General features: G+C 35.6%; 2 protein-coding genes across 3 annotated transcripts; both read right to left on the bottom strand.

The window, feature by feature from the left end:
* Positions 1 to 818: 818 nt before the first annotated feature.
* LOC142527845 (vesicle-associated protein 1-2-like) lies at positions 819 to 4,108 on the bottom strand. Of its 2 annotated transcripts, XM_075632822.1 has the most exons (8): positions 3,871 to 4,108; positions 3,618 to 3,688; positions 3,421 to 3,502; positions 2,955 to 3,070; positions 2,694 to 2,861; positions 2,552 to 2,593; positions 1,719 to 1,796; positions 819 to 1,148 (listed from the first exon to the last, which is right to left on the bottom strand). In XM_075632822.1, exons 1-8 carry the CDS (start codon positions 3,920 to 3,922, stop codon positions 1,038 to 1,040), a joined length of 720 nt encoding a protein of 239 aa, XP_075488937.1. In that variant the 5' UTR covers positions 3,923 to 4,108; the 3' UTR covers positions 819 to 1,037. The 2 variants fall into 2 exon arrangements, with proteins under 2 accessions (XP_075488937.1, XP_075488936.1); XM_075632821.1 differs by lacking the exons at positions 819 to 1,148; positions 1,719 to 1,796 and having other exon boundaries at positions 1,803 to 2,593.
* Positions 4,109 to 9,589: 5,481 nt separating this feature from the next.
* LOC142526766 (SPX domain-containing protein 3-like) lies at positions 9,590 to 11,899 on the bottom strand. Its single transcript, XM_075631340.1, has 3 exons — positions 11,457 to 11,899; positions 10,274 to 10,418; positions 9,590 to 10,157 (listed from the first exon to the last, which is right to left on the bottom strand). The coding sequence occupies exons 1-3, from the start codon at positions 11,688 to 11,690 to the stop codon at positions 9,784 to 9,786; spliced, it is 753 nt and encodes a 250-aa protein (XP_075487455.1). The 5' UTR covers positions 11,691 to 11,899; the 3' UTR covers positions 9,590 to 9,783.
* Between the last annotated feature and the right edge of the window lie 1,200 nt (positions 11,900 to 13,099).

Consider the following 13,099-nt stretch of genomic DNA (forward strand, 5'->3'; position numbering starts at 1 on the left):
CCTTTACACGAAGCTGAAAAAATCCATGTTATTATGCACTGTATATAGATAAAGTTTGATGCTCCGTAACTTGTTTTGCGAGTTAACATCTTTTTAGATAACCCTGGACGACTTCCGCAAGATCGTATGTCGATGCAACATGCTAAAAAAATCCGATCAAGACATGAATGGTAAGATGTCCTCACACTAGAATGTTGCAACTTGACACTGTAATAGTTTCTTGCTTGTGGGGTTTGATAAACTTGGAGAAAAAATATAGTTTGAATTTTGCAACTCATAGTTGCCATAATCTAGCGCCTTGATCATACATGTGTAGCAGTAGAATTGTAACTTTGATTTGACAGAGGTGCCAAGTACTGTTTCATTGCATTGTCGTACTGATAGCGTAAAACTTGTTGAAATCACTAATTCACTATATATCTTTGGTCTCCCAGTTTTCAAATTGAGTTTGATGCCCAGATTGTGTTTTTTTTTTTAAATCCTATAGATTATAAATTGCTTGCAAGTTTGAATGCATTCATGAAAATGTCACAAATGTATCTAGAATCGAGGGAGACGACTTAAGCCATAATTCAATATCTTGTTAATAGAAATTCATAGTTAATGATAAATAAAATCTCCCTTCTTTTTGTTTGCATAATCATCCCCAAGCCTAGCCGTACCGCACGTATCTTCCAAATCATGAAATGAAATAATTTCTGAGCTATTTTAACTTGCCACTGAGCTGTCGAAAAAGAGCGCCATTGCAATCTCGCCTTCATGTAAAAGATGAAAAAGGAGACCTATCCATGTTTCGAAACATAAGAGAATATACCTGCTTAAGTTATGGAAATAACCATGTTGAATTTGTTAGTCACCCATTTCCAACAAATTACAAAGAACATGAAACCCAATCTAGGCATATTTTCTACAGTCAAACAAACTTCTAAATTCAATAATAAGTAACTTACAAGCAACACATTTTCTTCAACGACCTAAATCTTTTAACAGACAGGCATAAACTGTGGTTTCCCTTCGAGCAGATCGAGTTTCATCCTTCATGTTCTTTTAAACAGATACCCAACCAGAATCCCAATCAAGCCAATGATGATGACATACTTAAACGGTATACCACCATGGCTTCTATTGCCTTGACGTTTCAAAAGTTCCTGTACATCATTAGTAAAATAGAATAAAAATGACAAGAACAAAGGACAAAATATTAGCATCATGCACGAACTGCACGTGGTGTGTAAAAGACATCAGTATAATACACATAAGCATACTCCATGGTAGCCCAACCAATCTCATTTCCAAAAACTCAACTGGGATTTTCGCAAGTAATACCACATTTCAACATAAATTTGGACTCAAACCCGATGCAAATTCTTTGGTTGAGAATTTAGCGAGAGGTTTCAAATCATCGATTTTCATTCATCGCTTGAGCAATTTCCTAACAAAATGAAACTAAATAATTTCAAAGAAACCCCTACATAACCCAGTCGTTTCTCAATCCACGACTTAAAAATCAACAATTATTTAAGAACATCATGAATCATGTTGTTTCTCGTTCTTCATACTTCCCATTTGTAAAAAGCTTGTCAACCGAAAGATATTTTTTACTTTTATTCTATTTTGGGGCAGGGTTGTTAAGAGGAGACAGTTACAAGCTCATCAAATCCTTGTTCGTCTAACAAATCAAATCATTAAGTACCAGAAAGCAAACAACGAAGTGTTACCATTTCTTGGTGAAGCTTCTTATTTTGCTGAATAGCATTTTTTTTCTCCTCGGTCAACTTAGAAATAATGGCCTTAACCTACAGTTGAGACGAAAATAAATCCTTCTTGATAGAGAAAAATATTCAGAAGATTTCATCATTTCTACCAAAGCACAACCATATTATCCACAAATGTGCTCCAACAATAGATGAGTAATTGATGGGTCGGAAAGCACGACTCTAGATTGAGGGAGTGTTTGCACCCCTCTAAGTGATTAACTTGTGAAAGAAAAATCCATAATCACTTGTTTTTAGGGGTTGCACGAGTAACTTGTTAGTAACAGCTAGCTGGCTACAGATAGAGTAGTTTAAGTACATGCCAGGCTCAGACATTCGTCAACAAATTATAAGTCAAAGCAGTAGCTGACAACTGCGATCTGCTAGTCATGATATGAATGCTCACTTTGTCTCTTTAATCCCAAGGCGTTTTACAGTATACAAGTATTCAGTCAGGATTCAATCAACAGAAAGGACATCTGAGCTATATCAAAACAGACCATGTAAATACGAGTAATGTCTAAAAGAACAAAAAAATTCACATAAACAGAAATTAAAATATCTTAAACCGACCCAAAACGTGCAACAAATGAGATATAAAGCAGAGACAAATATGTCCATAACAATAAAAGCCAGCATATGCAGAGGGAATACTCGAAAAAAAGGCAATGATGTGAATAACCTTGTAGGCTGTAATGGTTAATGCTAGTAGATGCCAAGGTGAGGATATCTTTGCACACTAGTAATAATATTATAATAATAACAAGCAATAAATTACAAAAAATGATGGATATAACCTCTGGTATGCTCTCGCGAGACTCACTAAATGGTTTGGACATCTGCGAAATTATCAAAAAAAAAAGTTCACTTAGACATTCATGTACTTGACAAATACTATTATGATTAAAATCGAGACTCAATCAAGAATCCAAAACTCACAATGTTGAATTCAGGAGTCTGATTCACCGTCCCGTTGTCTGATACTGAAGCCCGAGGTGAAGAGCCTTCCTCTGACCCTTCTCGCACAGGAGAAGGTGGTTGTGGCGGTGGAACATAGGTAACCTTCAACTTACATTCATCAACGTTATTTCCCGAGTCTTTGTTGAACTATCATACAGCTCACACATGAAAACCTTTTACTTTTTTTTAATAACAAACATAACTTATCTGATGAAGCACATGAAAGTAATATAATATTACCATTTCTGGAGTAATATCCTTTGAAGCAATACCGGGTCTCACCACTACGCTCTGAAGGAGAAATTTATCCCTGCATTGCATGTCTGGCGGTGCCTCTTTTTGGGCTTGCATAGTAACTGAATGACAGAACTACTAAAGATCAGCAATCGGTCTAATTCTTAAAAGAAGCACCTCAACATTAAATAAATATTTCAAAGTCTTTCAGCATCCATTAACTTCTAAATTTTACATGCGAATGATAAATAAATGAATAAAACATGAAAATATAAAATAATTAATTGACAGGGACAGCATATGCACGCGGACACGGGGGCAGAACAGGATTTTAGCGAGGGGAATGACGTGTCCATTTATCCTAACCATTCAGAAATACACAAAAATTGAATCTTCCATCTTCAGCACGGAGATCTCCCCCACAGCCTGCCGGCCGGTTATACACATACCAGAGAGAGAGAAGAAGAGATACCTATGACATCACAAGACGAGCGAGGAATAACTACACCAGTATTCGGCCTCACACAATACTTCTTCGGATTTGTAGTCTTCACCTGAATATCACAAATTAAACAGAATAGAATAAAAAAAATCAAAAATTCAGATACCCCAAGAGAATGAATGATTCTTCAGTTGTTTCGTATCCAACTGAACACAAACAACTTATACCTTGAAAGCGACATATTCATCTGATTTGTTGGTTAATTGCATGGAACAAGAGATCTGCTTCTTCAATTCGACTTATTTTGCAAAAACAAGAAATAAAATTTATTAAAAACAAATAACTCGAAATAAACTCAACGCGCAGATCTAAACAAACAGAAATTAAGGCAATTATTCATCTAAATGTTAACATAAGACAAAGGAATTTGAAACCATAATAGACACAGGATACAAATATATTAAAAAAAAAAAAACTTACATGGGAATTGAAGTTCAAGAGGATCGATTAGGAGAAGGTCCCCGTTACTCATTTTCAAGCGGATCGCTGATCTACACGCCTATAATTGATCGTTCGGATATTACCGGAGGCGGAGAAGAGCTTTTCCGGCAGCGGCGATGGAACTTAAGTACGGTGTCACCGCAAAAATATCGATATTATTTATTTATTTAAGAGAGGAAAGGCCGAGGCAGATAATATAAATATAAATATAAATAAATATAAACATGAATGTGAAACGTGGAAAGGGCAATCTCTATCTCTACTAAATAAATTAGCAGTTTTTCTAAACGAAGTCGCATCCGGAACTGTTGTAGCTAAACATATTTCTGCGTAAAAACGCGTTTTATATATATAGCATTTTCAATTTTTTTACACAGTAAATCAAATTTTCATTTCAATTTCAATTTCAATTTCAATTTCAATTTCTTTTGCTGATAAATCACGGTACAGTTAAAAAAAATAATAATAATAATTTTAGCCGTCTCCAATATAATTCGTAACATGGAGGAGGTTTATTTCTCAAAAAAAAAATATTTGACGAAAAATTTACCATTTTCGATTTTTTCTATGTTTATGTTGCAAAAGATTTAAATGTGGAGGCGTGGGCCATTTTAAGTCGACTTCAAAATTGGGAAATAGTGAATGATCTACATAAATCTTACAAGTGTAAAAACTACCTTGGGACCATGAAATTAAAGGGCACAGTAAATGAAGACGTGGCTTTTGGCGCAATCAATCCCCCGAGCTGACGAAGGTTTTCGGATCCAATTATTTGGCCCACTTCATGACATAAATAAATCCAGATGAATTTAGGAATATTCGTGAAGATTGAGGAAATATCGTATGAGCAGAAAGCCAGAAACAAGACAAGTTTTAAATTTTCTAAAGATAAAAAGACATATCTAATATTTGTAAATAGGTCATGTATTTTAATTGTAGATCCATTCACATTTTAATTTACACAGTTTTAATTAATTCCAATATCTTCAGTTCTTGAATAGCTATTCCATGCTCAAGTCGAGTTAGCTTGTGAAGCTGGTGAACTAGTTCGACTCGTCTTACAGCTTAAACATATTACTTTCATCAATTTGTTGCTTACAACTAAGCAAATTGCGAATTCTCAGACTTTTATATGATAATGTGTTTTTTTATTACATACTGATTGAATGTTTAATTATGCATCAAACATGACAACTCCGTTCCAATAACTAAATACTTGCAACGTATCATCTGATAATAGGACAGAAGATTAACATAGTAAATTAAAATACATCAACAATGTACTTGTTACGCATAAGCCTGGCTTGACAGCGATGCTAAGCATAATGAGCATTTCTATCATTTTCTCAACACCAACTTGGAAGTACATGTATATACACATATATATTGTATCTAACCGATACAAAGACCAGTTGTAACGATAAGCCAATCTTGGCAGGAAGTTTTGTCATACTACTCTATTTGACAAATGCATCCTGCTTTTCGGTATGCTGTTTGAAAAATATAAATTATGGTTTTTGCTCCTACAAACTTTTGTACTTGAAATGGACATCACTGTTGATCATGCACCATCATGAGCTGTATGCCAAGAACCAACACCCAACAACATACCAATCCCCGAATGGTATTGAGTTCAGCACCAAGCTTCAGCGTTCTCATCAGCTGCAACAAACGATATGACTTGTAAACAACCGGTGTCACTAACCATACGGATGATTGCCGGTGCCATGTTAACAACTCAGTAAGCATTTGCAGAAATAAAAGCAGAAAGTAATGACCTAATAGGATCGCAAATGAAATGAAGGGCAGTTGAGGCTGAAGAAATCCCTTTTGAAAATCGAAAACTATTGCTAAGGCGACACCATACCCGGTAACATTTGCAACCGTGTTCCAGAACTAATGACTCGAGGGAGGTTTGCTGATGCAACCTTGCGTATTATCCTTGGACCGGGAAGTAGTATCCGCCATGAGAAGAAAGAGGGAGGAGCCAAGATTGAAAATACAGTCTACTCATGTTAATGAAAGATGGCTAGCTATGTTGGGAACCATGCCTGTGACTAAAAGAACAGTTTGTCCAAGAAACTATAAAGGCCATCTAAGGTACTGGAGCTGCATGCGTGGCTGATTGTTTGTATCTAGAAGGTGTTCATTTTTAGTTATTGAAGCATCTGCTGGATCACCAGCAGAATTTACGGTCTCAAAGTTCAGTAATTTTACTTCATTTTCAGGGCACACGTTGTAGGAGCAGGTTCCCATGGAGACATATTTGCATGAACAATAGCGCAGCATTTCCTACTAATACAAGGAAAATTAATCCTATATTGCTGATTTTGAAATTTCCATGACTTTGTAAGAAAACGAGAGAGTAAATATTGGAACACTAGATAAAGGCTGGGTCAATTATGTCTTCGGTTCTTGAACTGAAGATTAATTGTAAAAATATCCGATTAAGCTTTCAGATTACCTGAAACCTCAATACAAACACCACGCATCATTTTTACTAAATTGTCGAGGTGGGTGATTATGGTTACAGAACAGCAGAATCCAAAAACTTTCTGAAAATAGATAGGTCCTAGTTCTTCAAAGTCAAAAGCAAGCTTATGTTAAGGAAAGCGCCACATAAAACTTTTGGGCATTCCAGTTCAAAGCAAACTCAATCTCTAATAAAAACATTTAAAAATTGATTCGACAGTTAGTTTACAACTCCATCTAGTACAGTCCACGTATTTACATGCTTATGATAACAATAGCCCATAAATAACTCAAAGAGCACATTCCCCACCTTCTGTAGCACATAAATAGAAATGTTTCATCCCATTTGATCCTAGCTATTTCAGCTGCACATTCACATCAGTATTTATCTGCCAAAACCTATTTACCCTTCCCCCGAAAGTTATCACAGTGATATATACTTCAGCAGTAGCAAATAAAGAATCTTCAGCGCATAAAAAAGTAAAGGTAATTCAATCTTTCCGGTAGCGGAGAGGAGAGGAGATACACAAATTAAAATTACTCACTGATTCGAAACCTTGAGTATTAACCTGATTGATTTTGAAGTTTGAATAGATGGATTAATCAAAGGTTTACCATTACTAATCGAAATCGAAATTCCCCGGCATACCGAACAGAAAGCTATGAGATTCAGATTGTGACGAGAAGAGATGCTAACCTCGTAATCATAAAAGCACCTTCGATGGAGAATTCCTGAGGATCAGAATCGAATATTTTCTTATGATGGAGCGAAATTGAGAAACGGAAGAGGACGATCGAAGCTCAAAGTTCCTCGGCTTCTTTAATTAAACCTTAATTAAACTAGCATCGCCTCATATACCATATGAAACTAGTGCACCGACCCACGCGTAGTTATATAATATTTTTTTTATAATTTATTTGATTTATATTTAAATAGAGATCAAAATATAATTATAAGAAATAGTGAGAAACTACACTGTAATTTTGATATATATAAATTAAAAAATAAATTGAAAAATAAAAGAATAACCTCAAGGAGAGTTGAACCTATAACCTAAACTTCAAGAAACAATGACTCCATCCACGTGAACAACATATAACTTACAATAAAAATTTAACATTTTATTAATATATATAATTAGTAAAACAGATCATGACACCAAAGTTAGTTATTTTAAGTGCCTCAAACTGAATAAAATAGTATAGATATTAACTAATAGATATTTTAAATTTCAGTAGGTCTCTTGTGAGACGTCTCACGAATCTTATGTGAGAAAAAAGATCAACCCTATCGATATTCATAATACAAAGTAATACTTTTAGTATAAAAAGTAATATTTTTTCATGGATGATCCAAATAAGAGATCCGTCTCACAAAATACGATTCGTGAGATCGTCTCAAACAAATTTTTGCAGAGATTAAAATATGTCGTGGAAACGAGTGTTGAAGATAAATGAAAGTTGTTTGTTTTTATTTATAAATGAAAATATATTGTGGAATTAAAAACTTTGTTAATTAATTATCTTAACATGAGGTGCATAATTTGATGAGGTAAGGGTTTTTTTATTTAAAAAAAAACAAAAAATAGAAAAACCAATCATCTCACCAATTTAGTAGCGATCAAATCGCTAGTCTACATGCACATGATCGTTGACTTTGCTATTATTAGAGAATACATGTTGAATGATTGGGTTAATTTATTAATATTTTTTTTTCCTACTCTGACAAAAAATAATTTTGTTCGTTCTGTGTGCTCATGGGTTTTCATATATTTTCACTAAAGCATTGGAACGAAGGCTATTCAAAGAAGTTGAATTGGTGAATTTTTGTGAGTTTGTAGGACCGAATGCTTACTATTTTATCAAAAACTATAGCGAGTCGGTAATGGTGCAACTCAAATCTTTAAATTGCATAGCAGTTCAAGCATCACGGTTCGATCGCTCTACCAAGCAGAGCAGGACAATTATTGCACTCAACAATCTCCCTCCCAATAATTGCACTCATTGCAATCAATGAAAATCGAACTCGTGACCTTGACTCTGATACCAATGGTAGGGATCGAGTGCTTACCGCTTTACCAAAAACTACAGTCGGTGTTAATGTTGCAACTCAAATCTTTTAAACTGCATAGCAGCTCAACCACGGTTCGATCATTCTACCAAACAGGGACAATATTGCACCCAACACAGTTGTTTCTTGTCTTTTTTTTTGCAGACGATAACTTAATCTTTTCCGAGCAACTCGGGAAGATTGCTTAAATGTTCGTCGGTGTATTCAGCTTCTACCAGCCATTGCCTCTTGTTTTGCCCGGTGGTTAGAAAAGTTTGGAAAAACACCTCATGTTGGTCTGTATTAATTTGCTTCGTGAAGCTCTTTTTTTATTGTGCTTTATTTCCACTGAAGAATGTTAAGAGATAAGAGTTTGAATTGTTTGCTATCCTTTATTGGGCGATTTGGAATGAGATTTGTAAAATTATACATGACTCTTCAGGAAAGAATCATAAAATTCAAGTGGATTGGGCTTATGTTTTTTTTTAAAAGAAATATTCGAAAAAACAAGTTTGGAGTGCTCTATTGCTAGTTCTGATATGATGCAGCTATCGGAACATTCTTCCAAATCACTTCAGATTGAATATTGATTCGGGTTTTTATTCTAACAGCAATAGATATAGCGTGGGGTAGTGATATGTGATGATCAGGAACGTGTGTGTGGTGCTTGACTTGTATCAGAAATCCAGGTACTGTGGCAGGTGCGGAGCTGATGGCTATCAGACGCGGTATATCTTGGTTTGACTAATGTGTGTATCGATCTTCTTGGATTGTCTTGCTGCTGTGCGTGTGGATGATTCATCCTACTGACGAAGAGCTTTGGCATTACAAATTTGTTTCATGTTACAATTTTTTCTGCGTTCATTTCTATCAAACACTTGCGACCAAACACATGCGACGGACTGATAGCCCTTAAAGCTTTGTGTTTATCTTTGAATGTTGAATGGGTGTAATGATGTTTTACTATCTTGGCTTATGAATGGACTTTCTGATCTCATTTTAGCGATGGTTTTTGACTATATTAGCGACGGAAACCATATTATAAACCGTCGTTAATTAGCGACGATTTTTGACGATTTTTTAAAAAAACCGTCGCAATATGATAGTACGACAACGGTTTTTATTCGTTGTCGTTTAGCGTTTCTCTTGTAGTGTGTATTGGAAAAATATAGGACATACAAAAATTATTAATATTATTTCAACCGTGGAAGAAAACAATCCATACGCGCATATTAGTTCCCATTGTTACATATCACACTGCAAATTGCAACAAATATGAAACCAAAAACATTAACCCTAATATATATATATATATATATATATATAGTTAGATATTTATAAAAAGAGAGTAAGTTGTCCTAAAAATATCATCAAGGGATTTGTATAGGTGGAAGAATCTGCAAGGTGTGGAGTATGTCGGAATCAGGAAATTTCAGCGGCGGCAATGAGAAATGGCTATGAGTAGAGCTCCCCCTTCTCATCTCCTGCATGGTGAGAAGTGCCGCCACGGTGTTCTGGAATATTCCTTCACCGGCCAAGGCTAAAGCTTCCTTTTCTCCACGGAGTGTTCCGGCATCCGATACCGATGGCGGGAACACGGAGTCTAAGGTGTTTTCACACTCTTTGATTAGCTTTGAGATTAAATCCGTGGTGAAAAAGGGCTGTTCCAGTACTTTTTGGATGAAAGGCAAACGCAGTACTCCACCTGTTCTCTTGTCATATTTCTTGAGTATCTTAGCCAATCCTGAGGTTTACATATATAGTGATTTCAGTATTTTTAATTTGCGTTTCATTAAAAACTTTTATTCAAATATAAATTAACAAAGACATACATATATTTAAAAATAGTAAAACTTGTACCTGTGTAATTAATGTTGCTGTAATTCATTAAGAGGACCATTTCACCATGGAAATTAACAATGTCTTTTCTGATCTTTGCCAACTCCTCCTTGTAATCCTTTTCAATCCCATTTTCCATCACTTTCTCTATTCTCTGCTGCAATTCCTGCATCATTTTAGAATAACCACTTTTCATTAATTAATTCTGAACCATCCTGCTTCACCACTAACCAACTTGCTAACAGTGTCAGGAACAAAACTACAAATTTAACCACAAAAGGCCAAGCCTCGTATCCATAGAACAATATTGGGTATATCATTATAATATTAGCAAGCTACTTGAAATATGTCGAGCCATATTTGGCAGCTCTATGCTTTTTTCGTTTAGGTAAATTCGATCGCATTACGCAATCAATACTCATCGTCTAACCCACATGCTAGATCCAACGTGATCACACATGGGCTAAGGATTATGACCTTCGGGTAAGGCCAGAATCGAATTTTCTCTTGGATCCCCTCGACCCCACATAAATTCATGGGGGACTCCCATTTATTTTGGGCATCCAAAAGCTTATGTTACACACTGAAGTAGCATAGTCAAAGCCGCAATATAATATCCCATTGGGTTTGAGTTACAACGACGCTATTACACAGAGCTCTAATGATTTGTTCAAAAACTTTTCAAAAAAGAAAAACACAAACAAACAAACATACACCACATGATTGTCAAAAGAATTTCGAAATACCGACACCCTTTTATCGTATTTACGTCAAACCGGTAGTGCTCCACTCATGTTATTGTAGCCAATAAAGTAGCTGGTTCAACCGAAGCGAAATTGGGGAATATACTCTTGATAAGGTGAATATCCAACACATTGGAACACACAATATGCGTCTGATTATAAATATTGTACTCATCTTCCTAGTCGAAGACCCATTTTCATGCACGCTGTGAAAAAGTGAACATACTAAAATATCGACGCAAAAAAATGCCACACACGAAAATGAAATTGCTGCGCTTGAAACGAATTAATTACAATGACTGAAACTGGGAATTCAGCAGGAGAAAAACACAGTGGATCTAAGGAGTTTGAAACTAAAATAGAGCATAACCATCAATATCGATCGATGAATTTTTCAAATTTATCTCAAGCACTTGCATCGCTATGCATCAAACAGAAAATGGATCGGAATTAACACCAACCTTATGGTGAATAATGAAATCCTCCTCTTGCTCCATGAAGAACGAATTGAACTTGTCAATCTCGTCGTTCAACAAGCACACAAACTCAGCCTCCGCCTTCCCACACTCCAACGGCGGCGACGCCGAGGAGATCAACCTCACCAGTTTCTTCAAATCCTTGTAGGACAGGAAATAGTCCCGCCATCCCGGAAGAGACTGTTCGATTTGCTGCTTCAATCTCTTCCCGAATTTCATATTCCCCGTGAAACGGGAAAAAAGCAGATTTGACGCGATAGATTTATGGAGGGAAATCGGAAACTGGGAAGTGGTCGGTTTTATTATTGGGAAAAGAGAGAATATTTGGGGAGCATATGCTTGGCGTGATGAGAGTAGCGGGTAGAGAAAAGGTATAAAAACAGCGTGGAGAAGAGTGAATTCCTCAGCATATTCGCTTCTTCAAGTCACACCTGCGACCTAGCCAATTAATGACTTTTCCTATAATAATTAATGTCGAATTTGGTGGGGTGGCTTAAAGTGACGTCTAAATCAAAATTAATTAATTATACACACCTGATAAACCAACAAAGTTTATCGTTGCGAAATAAACTGCATCAAACAAACTCAACGAGTAACATTTTGGTTTCGTGCTTTGTTAGTTGTCCTACATCGAGTGGATAAAATACCTGAGAGTTATATATATGGTTTTGGACAATCCTTCCCCTTTGAGTTAGCTTTTGGGGTTGAATTAGGTCCAAGTTCCAATTTTAACATGATATCAGAGCTCATGTTCCATCGTTATGTGTTGGATTGCCCATAGTAGTTGGGTCATTTGTAAACTTCACGCTCCAGATGCTCATTCCTGGACGTGAGTGAGGTGTGTTAGTTGTCCCACATCGGTTGGATAAAATACCTCCCCCTTGAGCTAGCTTTTGGGGTTGAGTTGGGTTCAAGTTTCAATCTTAATATGTTTATATATTCAATCAACTCGGATTCTCATCAAAGATTTAATAACAACATAAAGAAACTAGAGGTCTTAATTCTTCAAATGAAATGTATGCTCTAGCAAATCAATTTTGATTGAATTATCTTGTGGTTATTTTGAATTTGTTTTTTATTACACGTAAAAAGATGAATATGAAAATAAGGATCAAAATTGGAATTTTAAAAAGGATCAAAATTGGGATATTTTAATTGAAAATGGAAACTTGTAAGAAATACTTTTAATAGAATATAATAACAATTCTTCAAATAGGGAACGAGAATATGTAAGAGGATGATTCCTAGGAATCTCCTGGGATTCTCCCATTGGGCTGGAAGGTGGCAACAATTCAAACGTGGGGTGGGTACGGTACGGTATATCGTACCGAACTACGGTACCGTATAGCGTATCGAAAATATCGGTATGGAATTTTTTCATGCCGATACCGATACCGAAGATTCGATATACCGAATTTTCGGTATGGAAAAATTTCATACCGGTACCGTACCGACACCGAAAATTTTGTCGGTATACCGAAAAAATTTCGGTATACCGAAAAAATTTCGGTATACCGACATTTTTTCGGTATACCGAACTTACATTTAAAAAATAATAATAATAAAAAAAAAATTCGGTATTTCGGTATATACCGAAATACCGAAAAAAAAAAAATTTCATACCGATA

This window comes from Primulina tabacum, chromosome 15, assembly GCF_025594145.1.
Source record: "Primulina tabacum isolate GXHZ01 chromosome 15, ASM2559414v2, whole genome shotgun sequence".
Classification (NCBI taxonomy): domain Eukaryota; kingdom Viridiplantae; phylum Streptophyta; class Magnoliopsida; order Lamiales; family Gesneriaceae; genus Primulina; species Primulina tabacum.

What these genes read in the sequence shown, in the direction of transcription:
- LOC142527845 (XM_075632821.1), bottom strand. Translation starts at nt 3,922, where the DNA reads ATGAGTAACGGGGACCTTCTCCTAATCGATCCTCTTGAACTTCAATTC. An exon ending in AGGATATTACTCCAGAAATG is followed by an intron (nt 2,862 to 2,954) that starts GTAATATTATAT and finishes GCTGTATGATAG; the next exon opens with TTCAACAAAGACTCGGGAAA. An exon ending in AGACTCCTGAATTCAACATT is followed by an intron (nt 2,594 to 2,693) that starts GTGAGTTTTGGA and finishes ATAATTTCGCAG; the next exon opens with ATGTCCAAACCATTTAGTGA.
- LOC142526766 (XM_075631340.1), bottom strand. Translation starts at nt 11,690, where the DNA reads ATGAAATTCGGGAAGAGATTGAAGCAGCAAATCGAACAGTCTCTTCCG. An exon ending in ATTTCATTATTCACCATAAG is followed by an intron (nt 10,419 to 11,456) that starts GTTGGTGTTAAT and finishes AAAATGATGCAG; the next exon opens with GAATTGCAGCAGAGAATAGA. An exon ending in CAGCAACATTAATTACACAG is followed by an intron (nt 10,158 to 10,273) that starts GTACAAGTTTTA and finishes TGTAAACCTCAG; the next exon opens with GATTGGCTAAGATACTCAAG.